This window comes from Sarcophilus harrisii, chromosome 3 (assembly GCF_902635505.1).
Source record: "Sarcophilus harrisii chromosome 3, mSarHar1.11, whole genome shotgun sequence".
Classification (NCBI taxonomy): Eukaryota; Metazoa; Chordata; class Mammalia; order Dasyuromorphia; family Dasyuridae; genus Sarcophilus; species Sarcophilus harrisii.
The window spans coordinates 358,303,140-358,324,442 of NC_045428.1; the positions used below are offsets into that span (position 1 = coordinate 358,303,140).

At 42.5% G+C, this 21,303-nt stretch overlaps 2 protein-coding genes across 3 annotated transcripts; both read left to right on the plus strand.

The window, feature by feature from the left end:
• Window positions 1-389: 389 nt before the first annotated feature.
• On the plus strand, window positions 390-10,322 carry TTC36 (tetratricopeptide repeat domain 36). The gene is made up of 3 exons (XM_003764174.4): window positions 390-557; window positions 2,109-2,297; window positions 9,965-10,322. The coding sequence occupies exons 1-3, from the start codon at window positions 434-436 to the stop codon at window positions 10,222-10,224; spliced, it is 573 nt and encodes a 190-aa protein (XP_003764222.1). The 5' UTR covers window positions 390-433; the 3' UTR covers window positions 10,225-10,322.
• Window positions 10,323-11,383: 1,061 nt separating this feature from the next.
• TMEM25 (transmembrane protein 25) lies at window positions 11,384-15,734 on the plus strand. 2 transcript variants are annotated; one of them, XM_012544977.3, is made up of 9 exons: window positions 11,384-11,486; window positions 11,838-11,958; window positions 12,233-12,544; window positions 12,961-13,251; window positions 13,424-13,555; window positions 13,877-13,907; window positions 14,049-14,149; window positions 14,470-14,556; window positions 14,772-15,734. In XM_012544977.3, exons 2-9 carry the CDS (start codon window positions 11,889-11,891, stop codon window positions 14,843-14,845), a joined length of 1,098 nt encoding a protein of 365 aa, XP_012400431.1. In that variant the 5' UTR covers window positions 11,384-11,486; window positions 11,838-11,888; the 3' UTR covers window positions 14,846-15,734. The 2 variants fall into 2 exon arrangements, with proteins under 2 accessions (XP_012400431.1, XP_003764221.1); XM_003764173.4 differs by having other exon boundaries at window positions 11,412-11,486; window positions 11,859-11,958.
• Window positions 15,735-21,303: the final 5,569 nt, after the last annotated feature.

Below are 21,303 nucleotides of genomic sequence, written 5' to 3' on the forward strand. Positions count from 1 at the left end.
TCATTTGATCACTTTGTGCTTCAGTTTCCTCATATGTAAAATAATTAGATAAATTACTTCTCCAATTTCTTCTAACCCTATACCTATGATCTAATTTAATGCCAGAGGATCATAAATCAACTAAACTAAACTCTTCAAATAAAACCTGAAAATCAGTTTCAACATCATGCAGCTCATCTTAGGCCTTAAATTTGTTGTCTGTAAGCCCTGTTACTCTCCTGCAGGGAAGCAGTTAATAAATATATGCCAGTCATTCATTAACTCCACAGTGGATCATGTTGCAACCTAGGCTGGGGTGATAGGGGAGAAGGAATAATTGTTTTCAATGAGCTTCCTGTTTACCTCCTAGTGATTGGCAGTTTAGTCCCTCCCAGTTTCCTCCCCTCACTGCTCTTATCTTTGGGTCACTGCCTTGGACTGAGCTTTAGGTACCATGGGAACTCCGAATGATCAAGCAGTATTGAGGGCCATTTTCAGCCCAGACACCCCATTTGGAGATGTGCCTGGGTTGGAACTTGGAGAAGATCAAGTAGAGAAAAATCAGGTGGAAGATGAAGGTAAGAGTTATTTCCCATATAACTTTAGGCCTGACACTTCATGTCTGAACCTCAGTTTGCTTAATTCTAAAATTGAACTGAATTGATAGAGTCCCATTCCTATATTGAGACCTGTGAATTCTACAACAAAATTTCTATTGAACTAGAAATTTGGGAGTTAAAACAGAAACTTCCCTATTTGCAGAGAGCTTGACCACCCCTCACTATATATGCCCTTCACTTTTTTCTGGGAGAAAGTAGATTGGTAATATAAGGACTTGCTCTAAAATCCCCCCCAAAATAGTTAGAGGCTATGTCAAATTTCTCAGAGCCTGCTGCCAGTGTGATTTGGTACAGTGCCCCTGCTACCTAGCATTGGAATCTAACTGGAATTATTGCCACAAATGAGAATGCATAAAAGGCACCCAACTTCCACATCCTTGCCAGTAATTATCATAGTGGAAAGTATGCTTTGAAGTTGAGCGTAATAAAGAATTTTGGTAAAAGTGGAGGCCTGTGTGAGGTAGAGTTGGAAGAGAAACTATTTGATGTAGCCCCAACCTCCTGGGTATCTGGAACTACAAAGCCAATTCTTCCCTATTAGAGTATACATCAGTCATCAGTGATAAGATTCTCTGTCTTATGTTCAGAGAAAGTCTGAGCCAGACAAATGCTAGGAGGACCGTGCTAAGTACAGAAAATATAGAAACATGAAACCCAGATCATGTCCTCTAGTTTACAACCTGGAGACTTTCACCTCTTTATAAAAAGATTAATGATACAAGACTGGGTGGACAGTAAGTACTTTAGGATTTCAACCATCTTGGAGGAATGGAAAGGTTTCATAGAAATGGGAGTTTTGAGCTAGGTTTTGAAGGTTGGTCAGGATATCAATAATTGGGAGGGATAATAGGTGATAGCATTTCAAACAGGGTTGTAACTTAGTTGTAAAAACATGGAGGCAGAAATGAAAATAGTATTTTTTTGGATTAATGAGTAAATTCAGCTAGAGGAGTTATTTCATGTAGGAGAAGAATGAGAAATGAGGCTGAGAAATTACCAGTTAGAGCATGGAAAACCTTGAATGCCAGATCAAGAGTATGGACTTTGAGATTCCTTTGTCATCTATAGATGCACATACAGACTCTTGTCTCCAAGAAGGCCTCCACATGTACCCTAATCTAAAACTATCCAGGAGAGGCAACTTAGTGTGAAATGAACACTGAATTTAGAGTAAGATATCTGGATTAAAATCCCCAGTTAATGCTCCTTGCTACCTAGGTGATATTAGGTCAATCACCTTACTCCTCTCTGTCTCAAAGTTCTTATCTGAAAAATAAGGTTGTATTAGATGATCTTTAAAGACACTTCTTGCTCTATACACTAGTATCTATTGATAAGTGCCAGTAAATTGATGCCTCTCTATTACTTCAGTCAGAGAACTCAAACAGATCTTTCCAATGATATAGCTTAGCTTCCTGCAGAATTGTAAACTCCTAAAGCCCAAGACTGATTCCCTTTCCTCTTCTCCCTATTCTTCCTTACTTCCTGGGTCATATAAACTGACTATAGATGACACCTTTCCTGAGGAGCTGCTGGAACAGACCAAGGACCTGGAGTTACAGGGAGTGACAGCGGCTGAAGCTGGGAACCTAAGCACAGCTTTTGAGAGGTTCAGTCAGGCCATCAACCTGCTGCCTGGCAGGGCCTCAGCCTATAACAATCGAGCCCAGGCCCGCAGACTCCAGGGAGATGTGGCAGGTGAGTAAGTACATCTTGGAGAGCAAAGTAAGATAAGGATGCTAACCACTAGACAACCCTCCCTGAGGATATTTAATAAGGATAGACATTGAGCATCCCTTGAGTTGATCCAACCGAGCAATTTCTGTTATTACAGTACTATTTGTCAAATGCTTTGCTTAAAAGTTTCAAACTTCACACATGTCTATATCCCATATAGAATTTTCCCTTAACATAAGTTTCCAAAATCATAGTGATGTTCCAAGCCATCTATTGGTAAGCATTGGTTAGTAGCACGTTTTTTATGCCTTACATGAGATCTTAAAGAACAATAAGATGAACCATGAACGAATTTCAACTTATGACATTCTCATAACAATAGTTTGTTTTCAGCTGTTTAGTTAAATTCTTTGATAATCACATCCCTGACTTTGGGCCTGTAGCATAACTTAGGACAGTATCTTGCAACTGAGTCCATTTCCAATCATGCCTCTTCTTCTTGGATATGGAAGATTGGCTTAGGGCTAGGTATTTTTCATCCATTTGCCTTGTCATCCTTACATTTAAGTCTCCACCTCGTTGACCCCTCAGCAAGAATCACTCTGCCTGGAAGATTGCATAACACATTATTTGCTTCCACATTACTTCTTCCTGACCTAGGCCAGTTGTTGGCCTGGGAAGCTATCCGTCTTTAAAGGGTAGCATCTACTTAGGCACTTATTGTAAAAGAGAGCAATAAGTTGTTTCTTATCCATATCTGGAACTGTATTCTGTTCACATTTTGGCTGACAGTATAATTGAAACAAGGTTTTTGGGGGGAGAAGGAGAGGAGATCACCTGATGCCTAGCAAATGTCGTTCCAGCCTCTCATTTTTATTTGCTATGTGTTTTAATTTTTATGTATTTTTTATATGCAGCATGTTGTTGAGTTTTGCTTCCTTATTGATTCTGCCATTCTCTTTCTTTTTAAAAAAAAAAAGAATGATCTAGTGATATTTTATCATTAAAGCTATAGACTATCTGGTCACATACCATTTTGTTACTTTCATGAAATCATGCTTTCATTGATTTGGGTATTCCTTTCACTGGTGCAGATTACAATCCTCTCATACTTTCTTAGCCTATGTTGCTGTTTCCTGTGTTTTCCCATAAACAATATGAATATTAATATTAGTATGGTAAGGATCTTCCTTTAATTGATTTGATATCCCCAAGTATATTACCTGGGTATGTGTAAGCTGTCTCCAAGTCTCTCAATATTCTTAACTCTTAAATAATATCTTCAGTGTACAACTAACCTTCTGATAATATGTATGACCTGCCATACATACATATCTTTACATCGCTTTTTTAAAAATCACAACTCTAATAAAAAATCATGATGGTCATGATGATTTAGTATAGTATTGTTTAAAAGGTGGATTTTTGTAGCAGGACACAATTTGGTATCATTATTAAATGCATTTTGTGATTTTATAATACCACTCTTAGAATCAAAAAAGCGGGACCCCTATACTTTGCTTTGGAAGACCTTACTTATTCTTGTATAAGCACCAAAAAAATATTAAGAGGTAGGCATAAAAAGAGAAACCCTTAAGTGCTTTTTTATCCCCTTTTTATACATTTAGAAACTGAGGATGAAAAAAGTTAGGTGATGGGCCCAGTCACATAGCCAAGAAGAGTTTGAGGCTGGATAAGGTATTCTTCTATAAACCCATAAATTTTGCCTTCTAGAATATCATATTCTCAGTTTTTTGTTCCTTTATAATGGTGGCTGGAAAATCAGGTGTGATCCTTATAATGGCTCCTTTACAGTTGGATTCTTTCTTTCTAGTGTCTTGCAAAGTATTTTTTCTTTAACCTGAAAGTTCTGGATTTGGGCTGTAACTTCCTGGTGATTTTAATTTGAGGGTTTATTTCAGGACATGACTGGTAGATTTTATTGTTTCTACTTTACTCTCTGATTCTAAAAGATCTGGATGGTTTTAAGATTTCTTAAAATCTTTTTTTTCCCCACCATGGTATTCTGCTAGTACAATGATGCTTAATTTTTTTCTCCTTGATCTGTTTTTCAGGGCTTCTTGCTTCATCTCTTCTGGGAATTCTGGTTGGGTTTGTGCCCAAGCTGTTTTTTTTCTCTAAGGCTTTGTTTGTAAATGGTTTGAAGTCGTTTTCTTATGGCAAGGTTCTTTTTTAGTTTCCCCAGGCTTCCATTCTACTTTCTGACCTCAGACTGGATGTAATGACTAGGCTCTGTCACACTTCTTAAGGGAAGGTCTCTGCTAATCCCATTGCTGCTCTCCTGAGGTATGGAGTATTGTTTTCCAGCTGAGGATCTTCAAGCTTTCAGTGTTCCCAAAGTGGTCTGATCCAGGGCAAAGTCTGTTCACTGATGGCCTCTCTGGGTTCTCTGAGTCCCTGACCTGGGCTTAGCCTAAACAACAGGAGACTTCTGCTGGACTCTGCCCTGTGAGCTAGCTGGGAAACTCAATTAGTTCAGTGTGACAGAACTGCAGGCTTCTCTTTGATCTGGGATCTCTGCACTGGTCATTCCTCTATAGGCTGAGCTAAATGCCACAGCAGAGATCCTGCTCTGAACTTGAAGTCTGAGCCACACTACTGCTTACTGGCTTCTGAACTTCATTCTTTCTTAGTCCACTTCTCTTGGCCTGCAGTCTCTTTGGTCCATCTGGCCCTATGACCTAGAACTGGATAGTGGGTGACAAAGCTGCCAGTTGACTCCTGTTTCTATTATGGTGTCCCAGTATGGATCTGGAATCTCTTTTTGTTCTTGTTCATAGTCTCTTCCTGGTTGCTGGAATGTCCCTAGTGTCTGGCCTGACCATGTGCCCCATTTTCTTTTTTTTCTTTTTTTTAATTTTTAATAGCTTTTCATTTACAAGTTACATGCATGGGTAATTTTATAGCATTGACAATTGCCAACATTTTGTTCCAATTTTTCCCCTCCTTCCCCCCACTCCCTCCCCTAGATGGCAGGATGACCAATATATGTTAAATATGTTAAAATATTAATTAAATACAATATAAATATACATGTCCAAACCATTATTTTGCTGTATAAAAAGAGTCGGACTCTTGTCCGACTCTTGCACAATTAGCCTATGAAGGAAATAAAAAAATGCAGGCGGGCAAAAATATAGGGATTGGGAATTCAGTGTAGTGGTTCAGTCATCTGCCAGAGTTCTTTCTCTGGGCGTAGCTGGTTCAGTTCATTACTGCTCCATTGGAACTGATTTGGTTCACCTCATTGCTGAGGATGGCCAGGTCCATCAGAATTGATCATCATATAGTACTGTTGTTGAAGTATATAATCATCTCCTGGTCCTGCTCATTTCACTCAGCATCAATTCGTAAGTCTCTCCAAGTCTCTCTGTATTCGTCCTGCTGGTCATTTCTTCCAGAACAATAATATTCCATAACATTCATATACCACAATTTATTCAGCCATTCTCCAACTGATGGGAATCCATTCAGTTTCCAGTTTCTGGCCACTACAAAGAGGGCTGCCACAAACATTCTTCATGTGCCTCATTTCCTTAGAGCTACCAGTCTGGCTTTCTATTCTGACCTGCACTAGACAACTGACTCAGGGTGACTACTTTGGATTTTCCCATCAGGATTTGGTCTGGAATATCTTCTAGATCCATTTGGAATTTTTATATAGTTTCCCATTTTGTATGGTTGGCATCTTGGCTTTGCCAAATTATTTATGTAGTAAGGGCCCCATATACTTTTCAAATGATACTGGATCCAATTTCCTCCTTCTGTTCAATTCTGGACCCAAATCATCATCCATCTGGAGCATATGGACAACATGTATCTAGAACCAGATAAATTTCTATATCATTTCTACCTATGTATCTATCTATACCTATATCAGTTTTTTGGTGGACTAACTCAATAAACTTTCCATACAACTGCTTTATGATATGGGTAATATATATATATATATATATATATATATATATATTTCACATCAAATTTTATTTTCCTACTACAAATGGTTAAAATAACTTTTAAATAGTTATGGTTAAATAAATTTTAAATAGTTAAGTAGTTATTTAATCCACATTTAAAGTTATGATTATTAGATTTGTGTTTTTCTTCACTCACTTCTTATGTACTTTTTAAAATTTCCCACCTCTTTTAAGACAGAATCTTTGACCTTACCTTGTTTTACTTATCTTCATTTGATACATGACTCCATAAATCATTTTTGTAATGTCCTGAATTTATAGAGGTGAATAATACATAGAGTTCTCACAGAGGTAAATAATGCATATAGGTCCATACCCTATCTCCTACTCATATAATAAAAACACTCCAGACGTAATAGCTGATTTTTTTTTCTCAGTCAATGTTTTCATTCTTCACGTATCAAGAAGTGTCCAAACTCTAGCCTCTCAGATGGCACCCATGTTACTGATCATTCTGAGAACCATTTTCAAGGCTGTGTCCTACCAGTGCTGCCTTCTATTCTCCTGTTGAAGCTTTTTCACAGCAGTCATGCATGGTTGGTCAGAGATTCTAATATCCTGTCCTTGCTTGTATGTCTGCTATTCAGTGATTAATGAAAAAGTTTGAGATTGTTCCACATGGAACAGAAACTGCAAGAATATCTTTTGAGCTCCTAAGAGCTCTCCTAAGGGAGCTATATTCACCCCTTCTATAATAACCATGACTTATTTTAGATATTTTAGATCTGCTTACAATAGACATAGTTCTTTTCATAAAATCCACAAATAAAATAAATACAGCTAGAATAAGAAGCAACAATATGGATGGTGGAAAGAATCTTTGCATGAAATGTTTCCTATTTTAAAAGTTTGACATCTAAAATCTGCCATTTCCCACAGATAAATGGTCAAAAGATTTAATAGTCCAGATAAAGGCAAATAAATATTTGAAACATTTGAAATAAATATTTGCTCATTAACCATAATTAGCCTTTATTGATGGCTACTAAATAGAGAAATGAAAATTAAAACAACTATGAAGTTTATCTTCACGCTCATCAAAATGTCAAAGATGGTAAAGGATGTTGGTGGAGATACAGGAAAAAAAAATGCTAGTGCACTAGTAAATAAAGGTAGGAAATGATCCAATTTCTTTGAAAATAATTTGGGTTTATGCAAATCAAATTATAGAAAACTTAATATCCATTATCCCACTAATATCATTTAACTCCCAAAGGGATTGTTGACAGTAAGAAAAAAATTATATATATAAACACCTTCACATCAATTTCTAATTGCTAAAAGTTAAAAACAAAGAATCAGGCAAATGATTGGCAAATAGCCGAACAAATTGAGTTATATGAATATCTGCTGTAATTGCACCAAAAGTGATGATGAAAATGAACAATTCCTATTCATTGTAGCAGTTAATGGAGTGGGAAAGTGAAGCAGGGCTATTCAATTATTCTTATTTTTTCCCTTTCCCATCACTCTATAACTAGCTTTTGATTAGATAGATTTCTCCATATTGCCTTTATTAGGGCAGTTGCATGATACAAAGCTTTGGGGCTTGAATTGGGAAGACCTGAGTTCAAATTCAGGTCTTGGACATTTACTGACTGTGTGACTTTTGGCAACTCACCTAACCCTTTTTGCCTCAGTTTCCTCATCTGTAAAATGTAGAAAATAATAGCATCTACTTCCTAAGGTGATTTTAAGAATAAGATAATATTGAGATAATATTATAAATAATAAAATTGGAGCTAATCAAATAATATTTGTAAAGCACTTAGCACAATATCTAGCAGTACAAAATAGATGCCATATAAATGTTAGTTATTGTTATATAATATTCTCTATTCCTTGGACATTTTCTCATCATCTGGAATTTCTTCCCTGGGACCTTGCATTCATGATTAATATGTACCCAGTTGGCCTATTATTTGGGGGAAATTCCAGCCATTCCTGATCATCTCTTATCAATGTGTTTACTCTAGCTAGCCCTTCTCCTTCTGAAACAAGAAACAAATCAACTCTGCCATAACTCCTGGAAGGGGTACTACTTTCCTGTAATTTCATTCACTATACCTATAACCTTTTGAACTTAAATGTCCCTCCCTGACCACGAATTAATCAACATTTATTAAGTGTCTACTATGTGCCTGTTAATATAGAGGCAAAAGAAGTTGACAGTCTAATGGAGGAAACAATATGCAAGCAAATATACACAACGCAAGCTATAGATTGGATAAATAGGGAAATAAGAATTTAGAATTAGAAGAGAAGGCATTGAATTAAGACCCATGTGTATTGTACTTCCTTACAAAAGCTAATTTAATCTGGCTGACTAATTCATATATCACCTGATAATGCTGAGTGAAAACACACTGGTACAGGAGTCAGAATGGGGGCAGTTTATGAACCATATGACCTTAGAGAGCTACTCTCTAGCCTACAGCCATGCTTGAGAATGTATGCCATGAAGTGATTCAGGGTTACCAAAAGAATAATGTGAACATGGACTACGTTCCTTTAAGCTGCATCCAGGTTCTTTCCATGAGCCTCTACCTAATGTTTCACTTTTCCTGGATCAAACTATCATCAAAGGCAAAAATCATTTAATCAAAAAGAACAGTAAAATAAATAAAAATGTAAAATTTCCCCCAAATGAACAACTTCCCACTGATTCCAACAACACAATCAAAGAGGAAATATTTCCTCCCAACAACTAATACTTCTAGGATTGTAGGCCCACTGTAACAGCTCTAAACCTTTGAAAACCACTGCTGTGGTCTTTGCCTTTCTTAGCACTGCTGATGTCCCATGCAGCTGGGTTGCTCTCTCTACTGACCTGCTACCATTATCTGTTGCATCTCTGTTGACTGGCTTATCTCTCAGGGAGCCATGGTTGCTCTTATGAGACAGTCCATATTTCAAGTTATGTTAACTCTTGTTAGACTCAGCAAATAATCTATTACATAAAGTCTTTTTTTTTTTTTTTAAACAGCCTCTCTCTTTTTGAGAAGGATATTTCTTAGGCCTGTTTGATATTTGGGTTGGGATGAACAAACAGACTTCTACTCCCACTTTGTGCTTCATAGCTACTGTCTAAATATATAAATCTGGGAACTGCCTTCATTTTGTTCACTCATTTCCAACTCTCCATGACCCTATTTGGAGTTTTCTTGGCAGAGATCCTGGAGTGGTTTGCCATTTCCTTCTTTAGCTCATTTTACAGATGAGGAAACTGAGGCAAAGTTAAGTGACTTGCCTAGGGTCACATAGTGTCAGAGGTCAAATTTGAGCTCAGACCTTCCTGACTCCATGGCTGGCACTCTACCCATTGTACCTCCTAGCTGCCCTGTCTCATCACTAAGTGGCAGAGGGGAAGTTTGAATCTGAGTGTTCTCTGTGTCAAGTCCAGCACTCTGTCCACTAAGGCCCATTACTTCATCTAAACTACATTTAACCAAGAAATCTCTCTGAAGCATCCATTACTCTGGGGGTGGGAGGTTGGAGAGCGAGCAGAAGGAAGCTACAATTCTGAATGTGACCATCAGGGGGCACAGGGACTCCACAAGGAAAGATGGAAGCGCCACCTTCCTTACCTATGCCCAGGGCAGAGAGCTGCAGGGAGGCTTTTTGCACCAGTGTCTCCCCTTTCTAATCACCTCAGGCCTCTGAATTTTTCTTTCTCCCCAACTCCACTAGGTGCGTTGGAGGACCTGGACTGTGCCATCCTGCTGAGTGGGGGCCGAGGGCAGGTGGCGTGCCAGAGCTATGTCCAGCGGGGGCTCGTGGCCCGTCTGCAGGGCAGAGATGACGATGCCAGAAGTGATTTTGAGAAAGCAGCTCAGCTGGGCAGCCCCTTTGCCCGACGCCAGCTGGTGCTGCTCAACCCTTACGCCGCCCTGTGTAACCGGATGTTGGCTGACATGATGAAACAGCTACAGGGCGTCAGTGAACCCTAGAAGAGGCCCCCTACCTGGGCGCTCCTTAGTAGCCCAGGAAGAGGCAGCCTTTATCTTGATCCCACTAACGGAATAAAACTGCCTTTGTTTGAATCTGATTCCTAGTCCTCGTTGGGTTAAATTGATTCCCTTTAGCTGGCCAATAGTATAGGTTCTAACATGTATAATGTATATTGCTGATCGGGGAGGAAGTGAGGGAGGAAGAAAAATTTGGAACACAGGGTTTTGCAGAGGGTGAATGCCGAAAACTATCTTTATATGTATTTTGAAAAATAAAAAAGCTATTATAAAAAATAAAAAAAAAAGTTATAGGCTCTAATTTTTAGAGCCACAAGCAGCCTGTGGGGCCAATTAGTCTCCCTGAAGCCCACAGGTCAAGCAAGGTAGACCAATATAGAGCCTGAAATAAAAAGCCTCTGATCTCCAACTCTGGGACCCCAAGCTCTTTCCAACACACCACAGGTATCTCTATTCAGTTCAGCAGGAATGAAGGCAATACGCTCTAATGGGAAGTGAAGAGAATCTGGGGCCAGGAAACCTGGGTTCAAATTCCAGTACTACCAAGTTCACCTTGTAACCTTGGGCAACTTCACTTTATCCCTCTTGGCCCCAATTTCTTGGGGTTTTGAGGAAAGGCATTGCCATGTTAATGATATCAGGTTTTCGTATCTGTAATATTGCCCATGGGTGCGCCTGCCTTCCCCGCAGCCCACTGATAACGTAACAGAAGGTTGGGGGGGCAGTGGAGCTCCAGTGGCACCCCCCCCCCGTCACCCACGCTGATTCTTTCTGGGGGAGCAAGGTCATAGAGGCTAGCACTCTTTGACTCCTTGGGTTTGGGCTACTGATGATGGCTCGTTGTGGAACAGTCAGAGCAGCAGGGGGTCCTGTGTGTGTCTGCCTACACTAAGGTGTTTTGGAGATGACATGGGGGGGCTACCGTCCCCAGCTTCTCAGAAGGAAAGTGTCCAAAGGGGTCCGGAGGTCTAAACTTCCTCTGGGACGAGTGGCAGATCGAGCATTGATTGGCCCTGTCTGCCCATGCTCCGAGCCCCTGCATCATACTGCAGTATTCATCAGACCTGAGCAGTTGCTGTCCCCAATCCTGGAGAGGAGCCTGGACCAGGGCTTGGGCATGGTGCGCCCTTCCACCCTCCACATCTGGCTCCAGATGCCTTCCTTGCCTGCTCCTTGGAACAAGTCCCAAAGCTGAAACCTTCCCCTCCTTGCCCCTACCATGTAGAGGAGGCAGGAAGCCAAAGGTAGGGAGAGAGAGGAAGGGGTATGGCCGGAAAGAGGGACAGGCGGGAGGGGACCCCCGGTCCGGGGGAGAGGTGGTGACCTTCAGGGACAGGGACACACTTTTTTGCCTGGCAGTTTATAAGTGTTTCTGTGCATGCCCATTTCAGTGCACATATATGCAGATTTCCATGTGTATCTGTGAGTGTTGTACACACAGAAGCTACTGGGTTTCTGTGCATGTTTTGTAAAAGCCGGTGTATTTGTCAATGTATTTCTGAGCGTCTGCATGTGCATGGGTTTTCTACATGTCCGTGTGTATGGGAGGGGGCTCCGGTGCGCACCCTGCCTTTCTTCCTTCCTCCCATCCCCAGGCCCCTCCCCTCTGCCCCTAGGAGCCAAAGGGGTTCTCACCGGGACTGATCATGATGCTTTCGGGGATCCTCCCTGCGCTCCCTCCCACGCTGCTGCTGGTCCAGGCCCTGCTGAGCCCAGGTACCCCACTCCTCGCTACCTCCCGCCCCTCGTGGTGTCCCCTGCCCTTGGGTCCTCCGGAGGAACTCCCTTGTGCCCGTGAGGGGAGGCTTCCCTGCCTCTCCCGAAATAGAGCCCCATTCATGCCATTCTTGAACATTGGGATACCTTCCCGTGATCTGTGTCACAGTGGCCCCCTCCATCCACACATGCCTCACATCCACCCACGCTCCCTCTGATGTCCCGCTGCTGGCTCCCAAGGAGCACCAATCATGACCCCCCTCCTCTGTTGCAGGCCAGGGGGAGCTGGCCCCACAGATCGATGGGCAGACGTGGGCGGAGCGGGCCCTGAGGGAGAATGAGCACTGCGCCTTCACCTGCCAGGTGGAAGGCGGGCACGACCCCCCGAGGCTGGCCTGGTACCTGGATGGACAATTGCAGGAAGCCAACACTTCCAGGCTGCTAAGTGTGGGGGGGGAGGCCTTCACAGGCAGCACGAGCACTTTCACAATCACTGCGCAGAGGGCCCAGCATGAGTTGAACTGCTCCTTGCAGGACCCAGACACCAGGAGGGTGACCAATGCCTCCGTCATTCTTAACGTGCAGTGTGAGTCCCCTGGGGTGGCAAGGGTGGCGCAGGGGGAGGGCTCTGCATGGGGCTCCCCTAACCGGGGTCTGTCTGGGTGCTGCCCCCATACTGTGAGGATTTCAGGCCTGGAGGACAGACCAGAGCAGCCCGCCTTCCTGTCTCTTACTTTTACTAGAGCATCCTCAGAAGGCACTCATGGGCCCTGTTTCCTCTCCCCTGGTCTGACGCCCCTTCTCAGATCTTGCCACATCCCATTCTCTGTCTGGGAAGGGCCTCAGAGGGCCCTAGCTGAGAAGAGACCCTGGGTATCCAGACCCCAGCCATGCTGGGAAGAGGCCCCGGGTGCCGAGACTCCCCCCTTCCCCACTTTGGGAGGGTTGGGGGAGTGAGGAAAGGCCGGTGCTAGGAGTGGGGTGGCTTTTGCTTTGCCCCAGTCAAGCCGGAGATTGCCCAGGTTGGGGCCAAGTACCAGGAAGCCCAGGGCCCCGGGCTCCTGGTTGTGCTGTTTGCCCTGGTGCGGGCCAACCCCCCTGCCAATGTCACATGGATTGACCAGGATGGCCCCGTGACTGTCAACACTTCTGACTTCCTGGTTCTGGATGCTCAGAGCTACCCCTGGCTCACCAACCACACGGTGCAGCTCCAGCTCCACAGTCGGGCCCAAAACCTCTCTGTGGTGGCCACCAATGGGCTGGGGGTCACGAGCTCTTCTCTCCCAGCCCCGGGTGAGTCGGGGGCAGGGCCGAAGCCCGGGTGGGCCTAGGAGTATGTGGGACCGGTGAGAGGACCCCCGGGCGGGGCCTTTCCCACCCCCACAGGGATCTCCAGGGTTCTCTCCTTGCATGTCGGGGGCGCAGGGACACTTGTGACTGGGACTTGACCGAAGGTGCCCCACAGGGCTCCTGGCCGCTCGGGTGGAAGTGCCGATGCTGGGCCTTGTGGCGGCCGGAGCCCTGGCGCTGGGCACCCTGGTGGGCTTCGGCACCCTGGTGGCCTGTCTGGTTTGCAGAAAGGACAAAAAGACTACAGGTAGGGAAAGGAATGGTGGGGGGGGAGGCCTGTACGCTGGAGAACTGGCGTGGGGAGGGAGACTTGTGAGTAATAACAGGAGAGAGTCAGGTGGGACCAGAGGTCAAAGATGGTGGGCAGGGGGCAGAACCGAGCAAACCCAGAACAGAGGATCTGGGACAGCCGCAGAGGATCTGGAGGCTCTGGCTCAGATGGGCGCGTAAGTGAAAAGTGGTGAATTCTCTTATCCGAGACGGGCACGTGAAAACCCTGCCCAGCGGGTGTCCCTGAGTCCCCCAGGATGGGGTGCAGTCACCCAGCCCACCTCTTCTTTTTCCCCAGGCACTTCTCGGAGACCGTCTCTCCTTTCCAGGTAACCTCCCTCAGGCTGGGATTGTGGCGGGTGGGCAGGCAAGGGGCAGGACTGGTAGTGCAGGTGTCGGGGAAATTTCTCAAATCAAGAGCACGTCCCAGCCGGGGTCAAGAGCGACGTCAGCGTTTTCCTCCTTGGCAGTGACTCCAACAACCTGAAACTCAACAATGTGCGACTGCCCCGGGAAAACATGTCTCTGCCCTCCAACCTGCAACTCAACGATCTCACCCCCAACTCCAGAGGTGCTGTATGGTTCCCTGGGGTCGGGCCAGGGCCAGAGGGCTCACTTCTGGGTGCCACACTGTGGGAGGAGCACGGAAAAGCTAGAGTGGGCTCAGAAGAGGAAGAACTACCTTGTGAGATGACTAGAGATGGGCCTTAGGGTCTCTTCCCAGGGCCCTCCCCGCCCTTTGGGGCTCCCCCACCCCTGCCCTTGTCCCCTGGGCTGGCTCCTGAGTTTGCAGTCCCCTAAGACCCACCAGGGAAAGGGGAGCATGGGCGCCAGAAGAGACTTCTCTGGCCCCGGAGGGCGCCGAGTACCACCATCTTTATCATCCAACAGCCAAAGCTGCTGATGGACAGATACCACAGAACCCCAGGAGGCCTGACATCCTGGATCCTGAGAACGGTGTCCTTTTCACCAGCCAAGGTATCCAGAGCAAGGAAAATGGGCACTCACAGGCCCGGGGTCCCGCCTCCTCACCTCCCCTAATTACACAGATTCTATATCTCCCAGGGGACAGGGAAGGAGCCCCGGTACTCATGCTACCAACTCTCCCGGGGAAAGAGCTTCGGCCTTGAGACTAAGCATCTGCTTCCTCCAAGGTGCTGGGAGCTCGAGCTCTGGACACCTTCCCCCCACAGGTTTTGTGCATCTTCCAATGCTGGGCTACATCTATCGGGCCTCCAGTATGAGCAGCGATGAGATCTGGCTGTGAGCGGGAGGGAAATCCCTTTGTCCTTCCCAGCACCCTTTGCTGCCCTCCTGAGCCCCCTTCCCCGCCTGGCTGGGGAGGTCATTTTTGTTGTCCGTGGGAGTTTGACTGGGATCACCGAAAACCTCCAACTAGGCTCAGACTCTCTTAGGCCTGGGGCTGGAGACCTGGTCGTTTCCTTTTAACTCAGGTCTGTCCCCAGGCTTGGGTAACGACGCAGGGAATGCCCAAGCTGAATGCAGCTGTGCTTCCAGAGCCCGTAGCTGCCCGGAGAGGACATCTTGAAACCATACCCTTGCGCTTCCTTAGCACTTTATACAATGGACAGGGAGCATGCTGAATGCTGACCCGGTGGGGAGAGAGAAGGCTGCATGACCTGAGCAGTGCCCTCCGCTCCTCTTCTAACTCTCCCTGCCTCAGGCCTTCCAGGAAGAGTCCCAACCATCCCTTCTGGAGGGCACGTTATTGGGCTAAGCCAAGCACAACCTTCTCTCTGAGCCTGCCTCGAACTCCTCCTGGATAGAGCCGGCTTTCCTTACCTCCCTGAAGAGCCCGTTTGGGGCATCAGCAAAAGTTAGGGAGAAAAGGAGGGAGGGAAACCTAGTAATGCCCCCTGGGGGGCACACAGACACGCACCTGTCCTTGCAACGATTTCAACACTTTAAGAGTTCCCACAGAGAAGGGCGCAGCTAAGAGCCCACAGGGCTTCTGCTTTGTCTCAGATGTTTCCCCTGCATTTGAGGCATTCTAAAAATTCACTGTGAGTGCCCTGGGTCCAATAGGCCTAGGGTTTCCCTGGTCAAAACTGTGTTCTGCCTCCTCTTATTCTTCTGTTCTACTTACCCACCTCCCGCAGCCCTCCTTTGGCAGCAATAAACCAGGCTAGCCTTGTCCCATGCAGCTACCATTTTTTTCTAGAGGAATTTCTGTCCAAAAGGGATGGCCAAGGCTGACAGAAATCATTCTGTCAGGCAGTCAGTAGCATTAATGGCATGCTCAGGGCTCTTTGGGGGTGCGTTGGCAGCCTGGGGAGGGGCAGAGAGACCCCTTGGACACAGAGGCTACAAAGTGGTTCTTGCCTGCAGGTAGTATGTGATATTGTAGTTGAGATGTCTAACTGGAGAGTTGTATACAGGAATCTTATTCTACAAAAATAATGATAGAACTGACATAAAGCGCCATTGTTCAGAAGGATATTCTTAGAATTAGAATTTAAGAGTCGTAAGACACCTCAACAGCTGCTGAAGTTCAACCTATACATGAAAGGAATCACACCGTTATCCCATGCCCAACAAATGGTTGCCCACTTTTCTGCAAATTTTATAATAAATTTTTTAAATGGTGGCTGTTGGTTAGTAGACATTATGCTGTCCCCAATTACTCTGATGATGTTCAGCCCAGCCAGGGATATGGAAGACATAGGAATTTGCCAAAGACAAAACCTGCTGTCTTCCATCCAGAGCAGAGACCACTGATAATTATACTGCCATTTAGTGTCTTCTTGGGCATTAGGGGATGCCCGGATGTCTGCTCCTAGGGCAAAGCCTCCAAATGTCTCAATTCCCTAGACAGAATTCATACAACATGAAGATAATTGAAGAACATTTAAAAAACCAGCTACAAATGATGGGAAATTCAGATAGGATAGAGTATATTTTTAATATTTTGTTAAAAATCTATCATGTTATTTATTGCCTAAAGCCATGTTGAGTACATAGCAAGCTTTCAAAAAAAAAAAAGTAACCATGTATATTTATATTTTCTCCCCAAACATATTGTTAAGTTTCTTAGGAACAGAGACTATGCCTTCTGTTTTGAGAGAATCTGTGGAGTATTTCCACAGCTTTCATTTTAGGGGAAAAAGAACATACATTATGACAAAATTGGGTTTATACCAGGAATATAAGGTTGGTTCAGTATTAGGAAAACGATAAACATAATAGAAAATAGAAATGATAAAATCACTCTATCAATATAGAAAAAAAAGTTGACAAAATATAACACTCATGCATGATTTTTTTTTAAAAATCTTTTAAAGCATGGGAACAAACCCTTTATTAAGGTGGTAAATAATATCTATATAAAATTGAGAGTTATCATGTGTAAAGAACAAATTCTAATTCTAATAGTCTTTCTTATTTAATAACATTAGGGGTAGCAATACTGCTAGTGATAGAGATGCCAAAAACAAACAAATAAAAGAAACTACAAATTTCACTGAATAATATTTTAAAATGCACAGGACAGAATAAAGTCCAGAAGAAGTGGCAGGACATCTTTGAAATTAATATAGTAATTTTACTGTATATTTAAAAAAAAACACAAGTTGAATATAATAGAAATTTTTGGTTTCATAGCCAATCCCCCTTTTCTATTTTTTGCATATGAAAAATGTTCAGATTTCTTATTGTCACATTCAGGATAATAAAATAGAAGAAAAGATGATATCTTTTACAACTACAGTTAGTGAGAGAATTCTTTGACCAAAGAAAGGATAAAGAGATTCATGAGATAAAATGAACAATTTTGAAGGTATAAAAATTACAAAGTTTTTTTATAGAAACAAAATCAATGAAAATAGAAGAGAAACCGTGAACTGGGGGGGGGGGGGGGGAACTTTTGTGCGTGGTAAATTTCTCTCAGTTTAAAAAAAAAATTTTTTTTTGTTTCCTTATTCGGGTCTAACGTGGCTACTTTTATTATTATTAGCTGAAGCAATTATTTTGACTGAGATAAAAAATGGGATGAGATAAAGGAATTTAATAGTATTGACAAATTCCAGATCAGTGTGATTTTTCTTCTTCAATTATCTTTGATATGTAAACCTCCTTCCTCTCAATTAATCTACTAAATGACAAGCACATCCTTGAAATGTAAATCTTACAATTGAATGTGTGAAAGTAAGACTTTACTTCCCCCTTTTGGCAATTGTAAATTCCTTTTTCCTGGAATGTAAATACAAAATTATATCTTTTCCTTTTTTTTTTCCTCTGATGTAATTAGTGACTACATAAGCTTTAGGAAATTTTTGCTCAAGACACAGAGTTAATTAAGAACTCTGAGTTTATGCTGAATCATGTTTAATAAATCTAGATTCTATCACTTAGATCTCTATGTACTGATAGTTTTGATTGACAGCAGTACTTATCCACAAATAGATGAATTTTACAAATCAACATATAAAGACTTGATACAAATACATAAGAGCCATTCCTCAATAGAATAAATGATATGAGTAGGCAGCTCTCAAAAAAAACCAAAAAAAAGAATACAAGCTGTCAACTATGATATGAAAAAATACATAAAATTACTAATAAAAATGCAAATTAAGACATCTTAGAGATTCCACAACATCAGATCAACAAAAATGACAAAGATAGAAAATGACAATTGTTGGAGAGGCTTTGGGAAGACAGGTTTATGAATGCATTGTTGGTGGAGCAGTGGTCCTGATATTGTATAATTTAGAATTACATACACCCCAAAGTTATTGAATTGTGCATAAATTGCATTTTCAACCATGGGCATTGTGTGAATTTGTTTTGACTATACTGATTTGTTATAAGGGAGAATTTGTATCTTGGGGTTAAGGAGAATTATGGGAAATAGCAAAAAACAAAACCAAAAAATGACATACCATCTATGAAGCATTTTTTTAAAAGGACAGAAGATGATAAAGGCCTTATTTCCAAAATATATAGAGAACTAACTCTAATTTATAAAAAATCAAGCCATTCTCCAACTGAAAAATGGTCAAAGGATATTGGTAGTAAGAGAAACTTTTGTTTCAATTAAAACATCTGAGGGACATAGGCTTTCTGAACTCCTAAGAACAATCCCATCTGCTCTACTTCTATTTAATTTGGGGCCCAATCCATTGTCCATTTGCAGTATCTGTCCAAGATGCACACAATGTGAATGGGCTGTATGGGTTGTCCACCTAATTTGGTCATCATCTGGATGCTAGCTATTTTTCACCCACTTTTTTTGTGTAGATGTTTGGCTAACCTCTTTTGAGAGGTTATGGATTTTATTTAGGAGGCTCTGCTACATGCTGGAATTTAATGCTATTAATTATCTGCAAACAAGAGTTTTTAGAGACATCATCCATAGGAGTTCCTTCAGCTTGGCAAACACACTTGATGAGCATGCATCTCCCTATTTTATGTCTCATCTGACATACATGATCAAAATTATCATTGAAAATGGTTACATAACTTTCAAGAAATATTCTGTTTAATGTGCATGAGACACACCTTGCTCAGGTGCTTTTTTACTCTACCAAATCAAATGCCTTCTAAAAGTCATTAAAGAACACCGTAAGATTTTTGCCTTCTCCCCATCTTTTGTCAGTTATACAATAAGATTTGATCTATTGTGATCTGTTGCATGTGAAAGCCTTCCTGTTCCCTATATCTCTTGGATGTAAAAGATATCTTAAAAATGTGTGCCATAAAAGGTCACCCTGTTTATATAGAGGAAAAGATAGTGAGGGACAAAATGGTACCACCAAATGTTAAAATGACTTAAAGTCCTCCAGAATGTTGGGCAGGCTTCCAACAGATGATTAAGGCAATGCTATGGACAAGACAATGTAGGATTGTAATCTGCATTATTGTAAACTACCTTAATTTAGAGCTGAAAAGGGATGTAAATATAATCTAATTCAACCCTGAGTTTACAGATAAAGAAATTGAGGCACTTAAAAGGTTATGATCTGCTCAGGGTTACAAAACTGCTAAGCAACTATTCTGTGGCTGGAGCCCATGTCCTCCAAGTCAAAATTCATCACATTACTATACTATACTGCCTCATTAATATAACCATAGGTAATGGAAGCATCAAAGTATTTTGAAGGTTGGTTATGGATTAGGAGAGAAGAGATTTTAAGCAGGGAAAATGGCTTTCATAAAAGCTCAGAATGAATAGAAAGTGCAGGGTGGTATAGCAGAAGTAGATGAGAGATGTATTTTAATCTCTGTTCCTTACTGCAAAATGAGTTTTAAGTATGTAAACTCCATAATCTGTTCCAGCTCTAACAATTGAAATCTGCTTAGCTTGACAAAGAGTTCAAGTTGTTGGGCAGTAATGTCAAAGACCCATGAGACCCCCTTAACACATTTTTCCCCCAGTAGCAGCTCTGGTTGGTGTCAATGTAAAATGTATTCTCTTTCATCTGGGGTGGGGGGGGGGGGAGGGGGAGAGAGGGGAAGGAGGGAAAGTCAGAAAGGAATCTTTGGGGGAAGGGTGATCCAGTGTCTCAAACCCTCTCAGCCTCTGGGTGGGGCACACCCTTCTGTCCATAAGGAAACTCCCAGATAAGTAATATTCAATTGGAGATCTTAGCCAGGGGAATAATCACCACCCTCTATTGAGTTGAAGATTAGTCCCTCAAAATGCTCCCAGCTCAGGGCCAGGGCAAACCCCAATAAAACCAGGGACCTGTCAATCCATTGCTGTGAATTCCTAATCAGGAAAGCCCACTGAGTTGTTTCTTCTCAGTGTAAACCCATCTTTGCCCCAACAGGATTCTTTCTACTAAGAAAGCTGTTTTCTGAGCTTACTGTTTTCTTCCTATATATAAATCCATTCTTGCCACAAACCTCGAGCCTATATTCATTGGGGTTTGTTAATTCTTTTGCAAAACCTGTGACCAGCTAAGGGAGACCCTGTTGCTGTTAGGGGAATGCTCAACCCTCAATTCTCACACCTCATCAAGGTGCTGTGAAACATCACCCCTCTCCCAGTATAAACTCATCACTATGCAGTCTGACTTTTTTTGAACACCTTCTCTATCCCAGTTGCCTCCCCTCTCCAACTGCAGGGTTGGAAGGAAGAATAAGCTTCTCTGAGAGCCTTCTTTGAAGAGGGCTCAGTACTTTCCAGGTTACTTCATTTTACATCAGTGCTTCTTGTTTTCAAGATACCATGAATATCATGTCCCTGTGCTGGATACTCCATGGAGACTAATATTTATTGAAGAGGAACATATATGTATGAGACTTAAAATTTCTTTGTCCTAATATTTCATTTTAATTCTCATTACTAATCCTACAAAGTGGATAGATTAAAATTTATTTCCTCATTTTATTGAATGGACAACTGAGTAATATTAACAGTTAAGTGATTTACAACTTAGGGGTTAGATATAATGAAAATTGAAGATTATTCTTGCAGTAATGTGTTTGATAAATTGGAACAGGGAAATCCTATGAGAGGCCCATACAGTCATGAAATTGAGTGAGTGGCTGCCAGGCCTCTTCTCTACCCAAGAGAATTAGGGGTCTACAACTTTCCTGATAGTGTGTAATGATCTCCTAATTTTTATAAAAGCTTCAAGTAACATTTTATTCCCATAGCAGACCTGCTTCCTTCTTTTCCATCAGACTTTAAGATCAGAGGTTCCCAACTGCGGGATGTATCTCTAGGTTTGACATGCTGGATCAAAAGTACAAAACATA

Excerpts from the sequence above, each read along its gene's own strand:
- TTC36 (XM_003764174.4), top strand. The coding sequence starts at position 434 with ATGGGAACTCCGAATGATCAAGCAGTATTGAGGGCCATTTTCAGCCCA. Across the intron at positions 558-2,108 it reads AAATCAGGTGGAAGATGAAG|ATGACACCTTTCCTGAGGAG; the intron begins GTAAGAGTTATT and ends AACTGACTATAG. Across the intron at positions 2,298-9,964 it reads ACTCCAGGGAGATGTGGCAG|GTGCGTTGGAGGACCTGGAC; the intron begins GTGAGTAAGTAC and ends CAACTCCACTAG.
- TMEM25 (XM_012544977.3), top strand. The coding sequence starts at position 11,889 with ATGATGCTTTCGGGGATCCTCCCTGCGCTCCCTCCCACGCTGCTGCTG. Across the intron at positions 12,545-12,960 it reads CGTCATTCTTAACGTGCAGT|TCAAGCCGGAGATTGCCCAG; the intron begins GTGAGTCCCCTG and ends GCTTTGCCCCAG. Across the intron at positions 14,150-14,469 it reads TCTCACCCCCAACTCCAGAG|CCAAAGCTGCTGATGGACAG; the intron begins GTGCTGTATGGT and ends ATCATCCAACAG.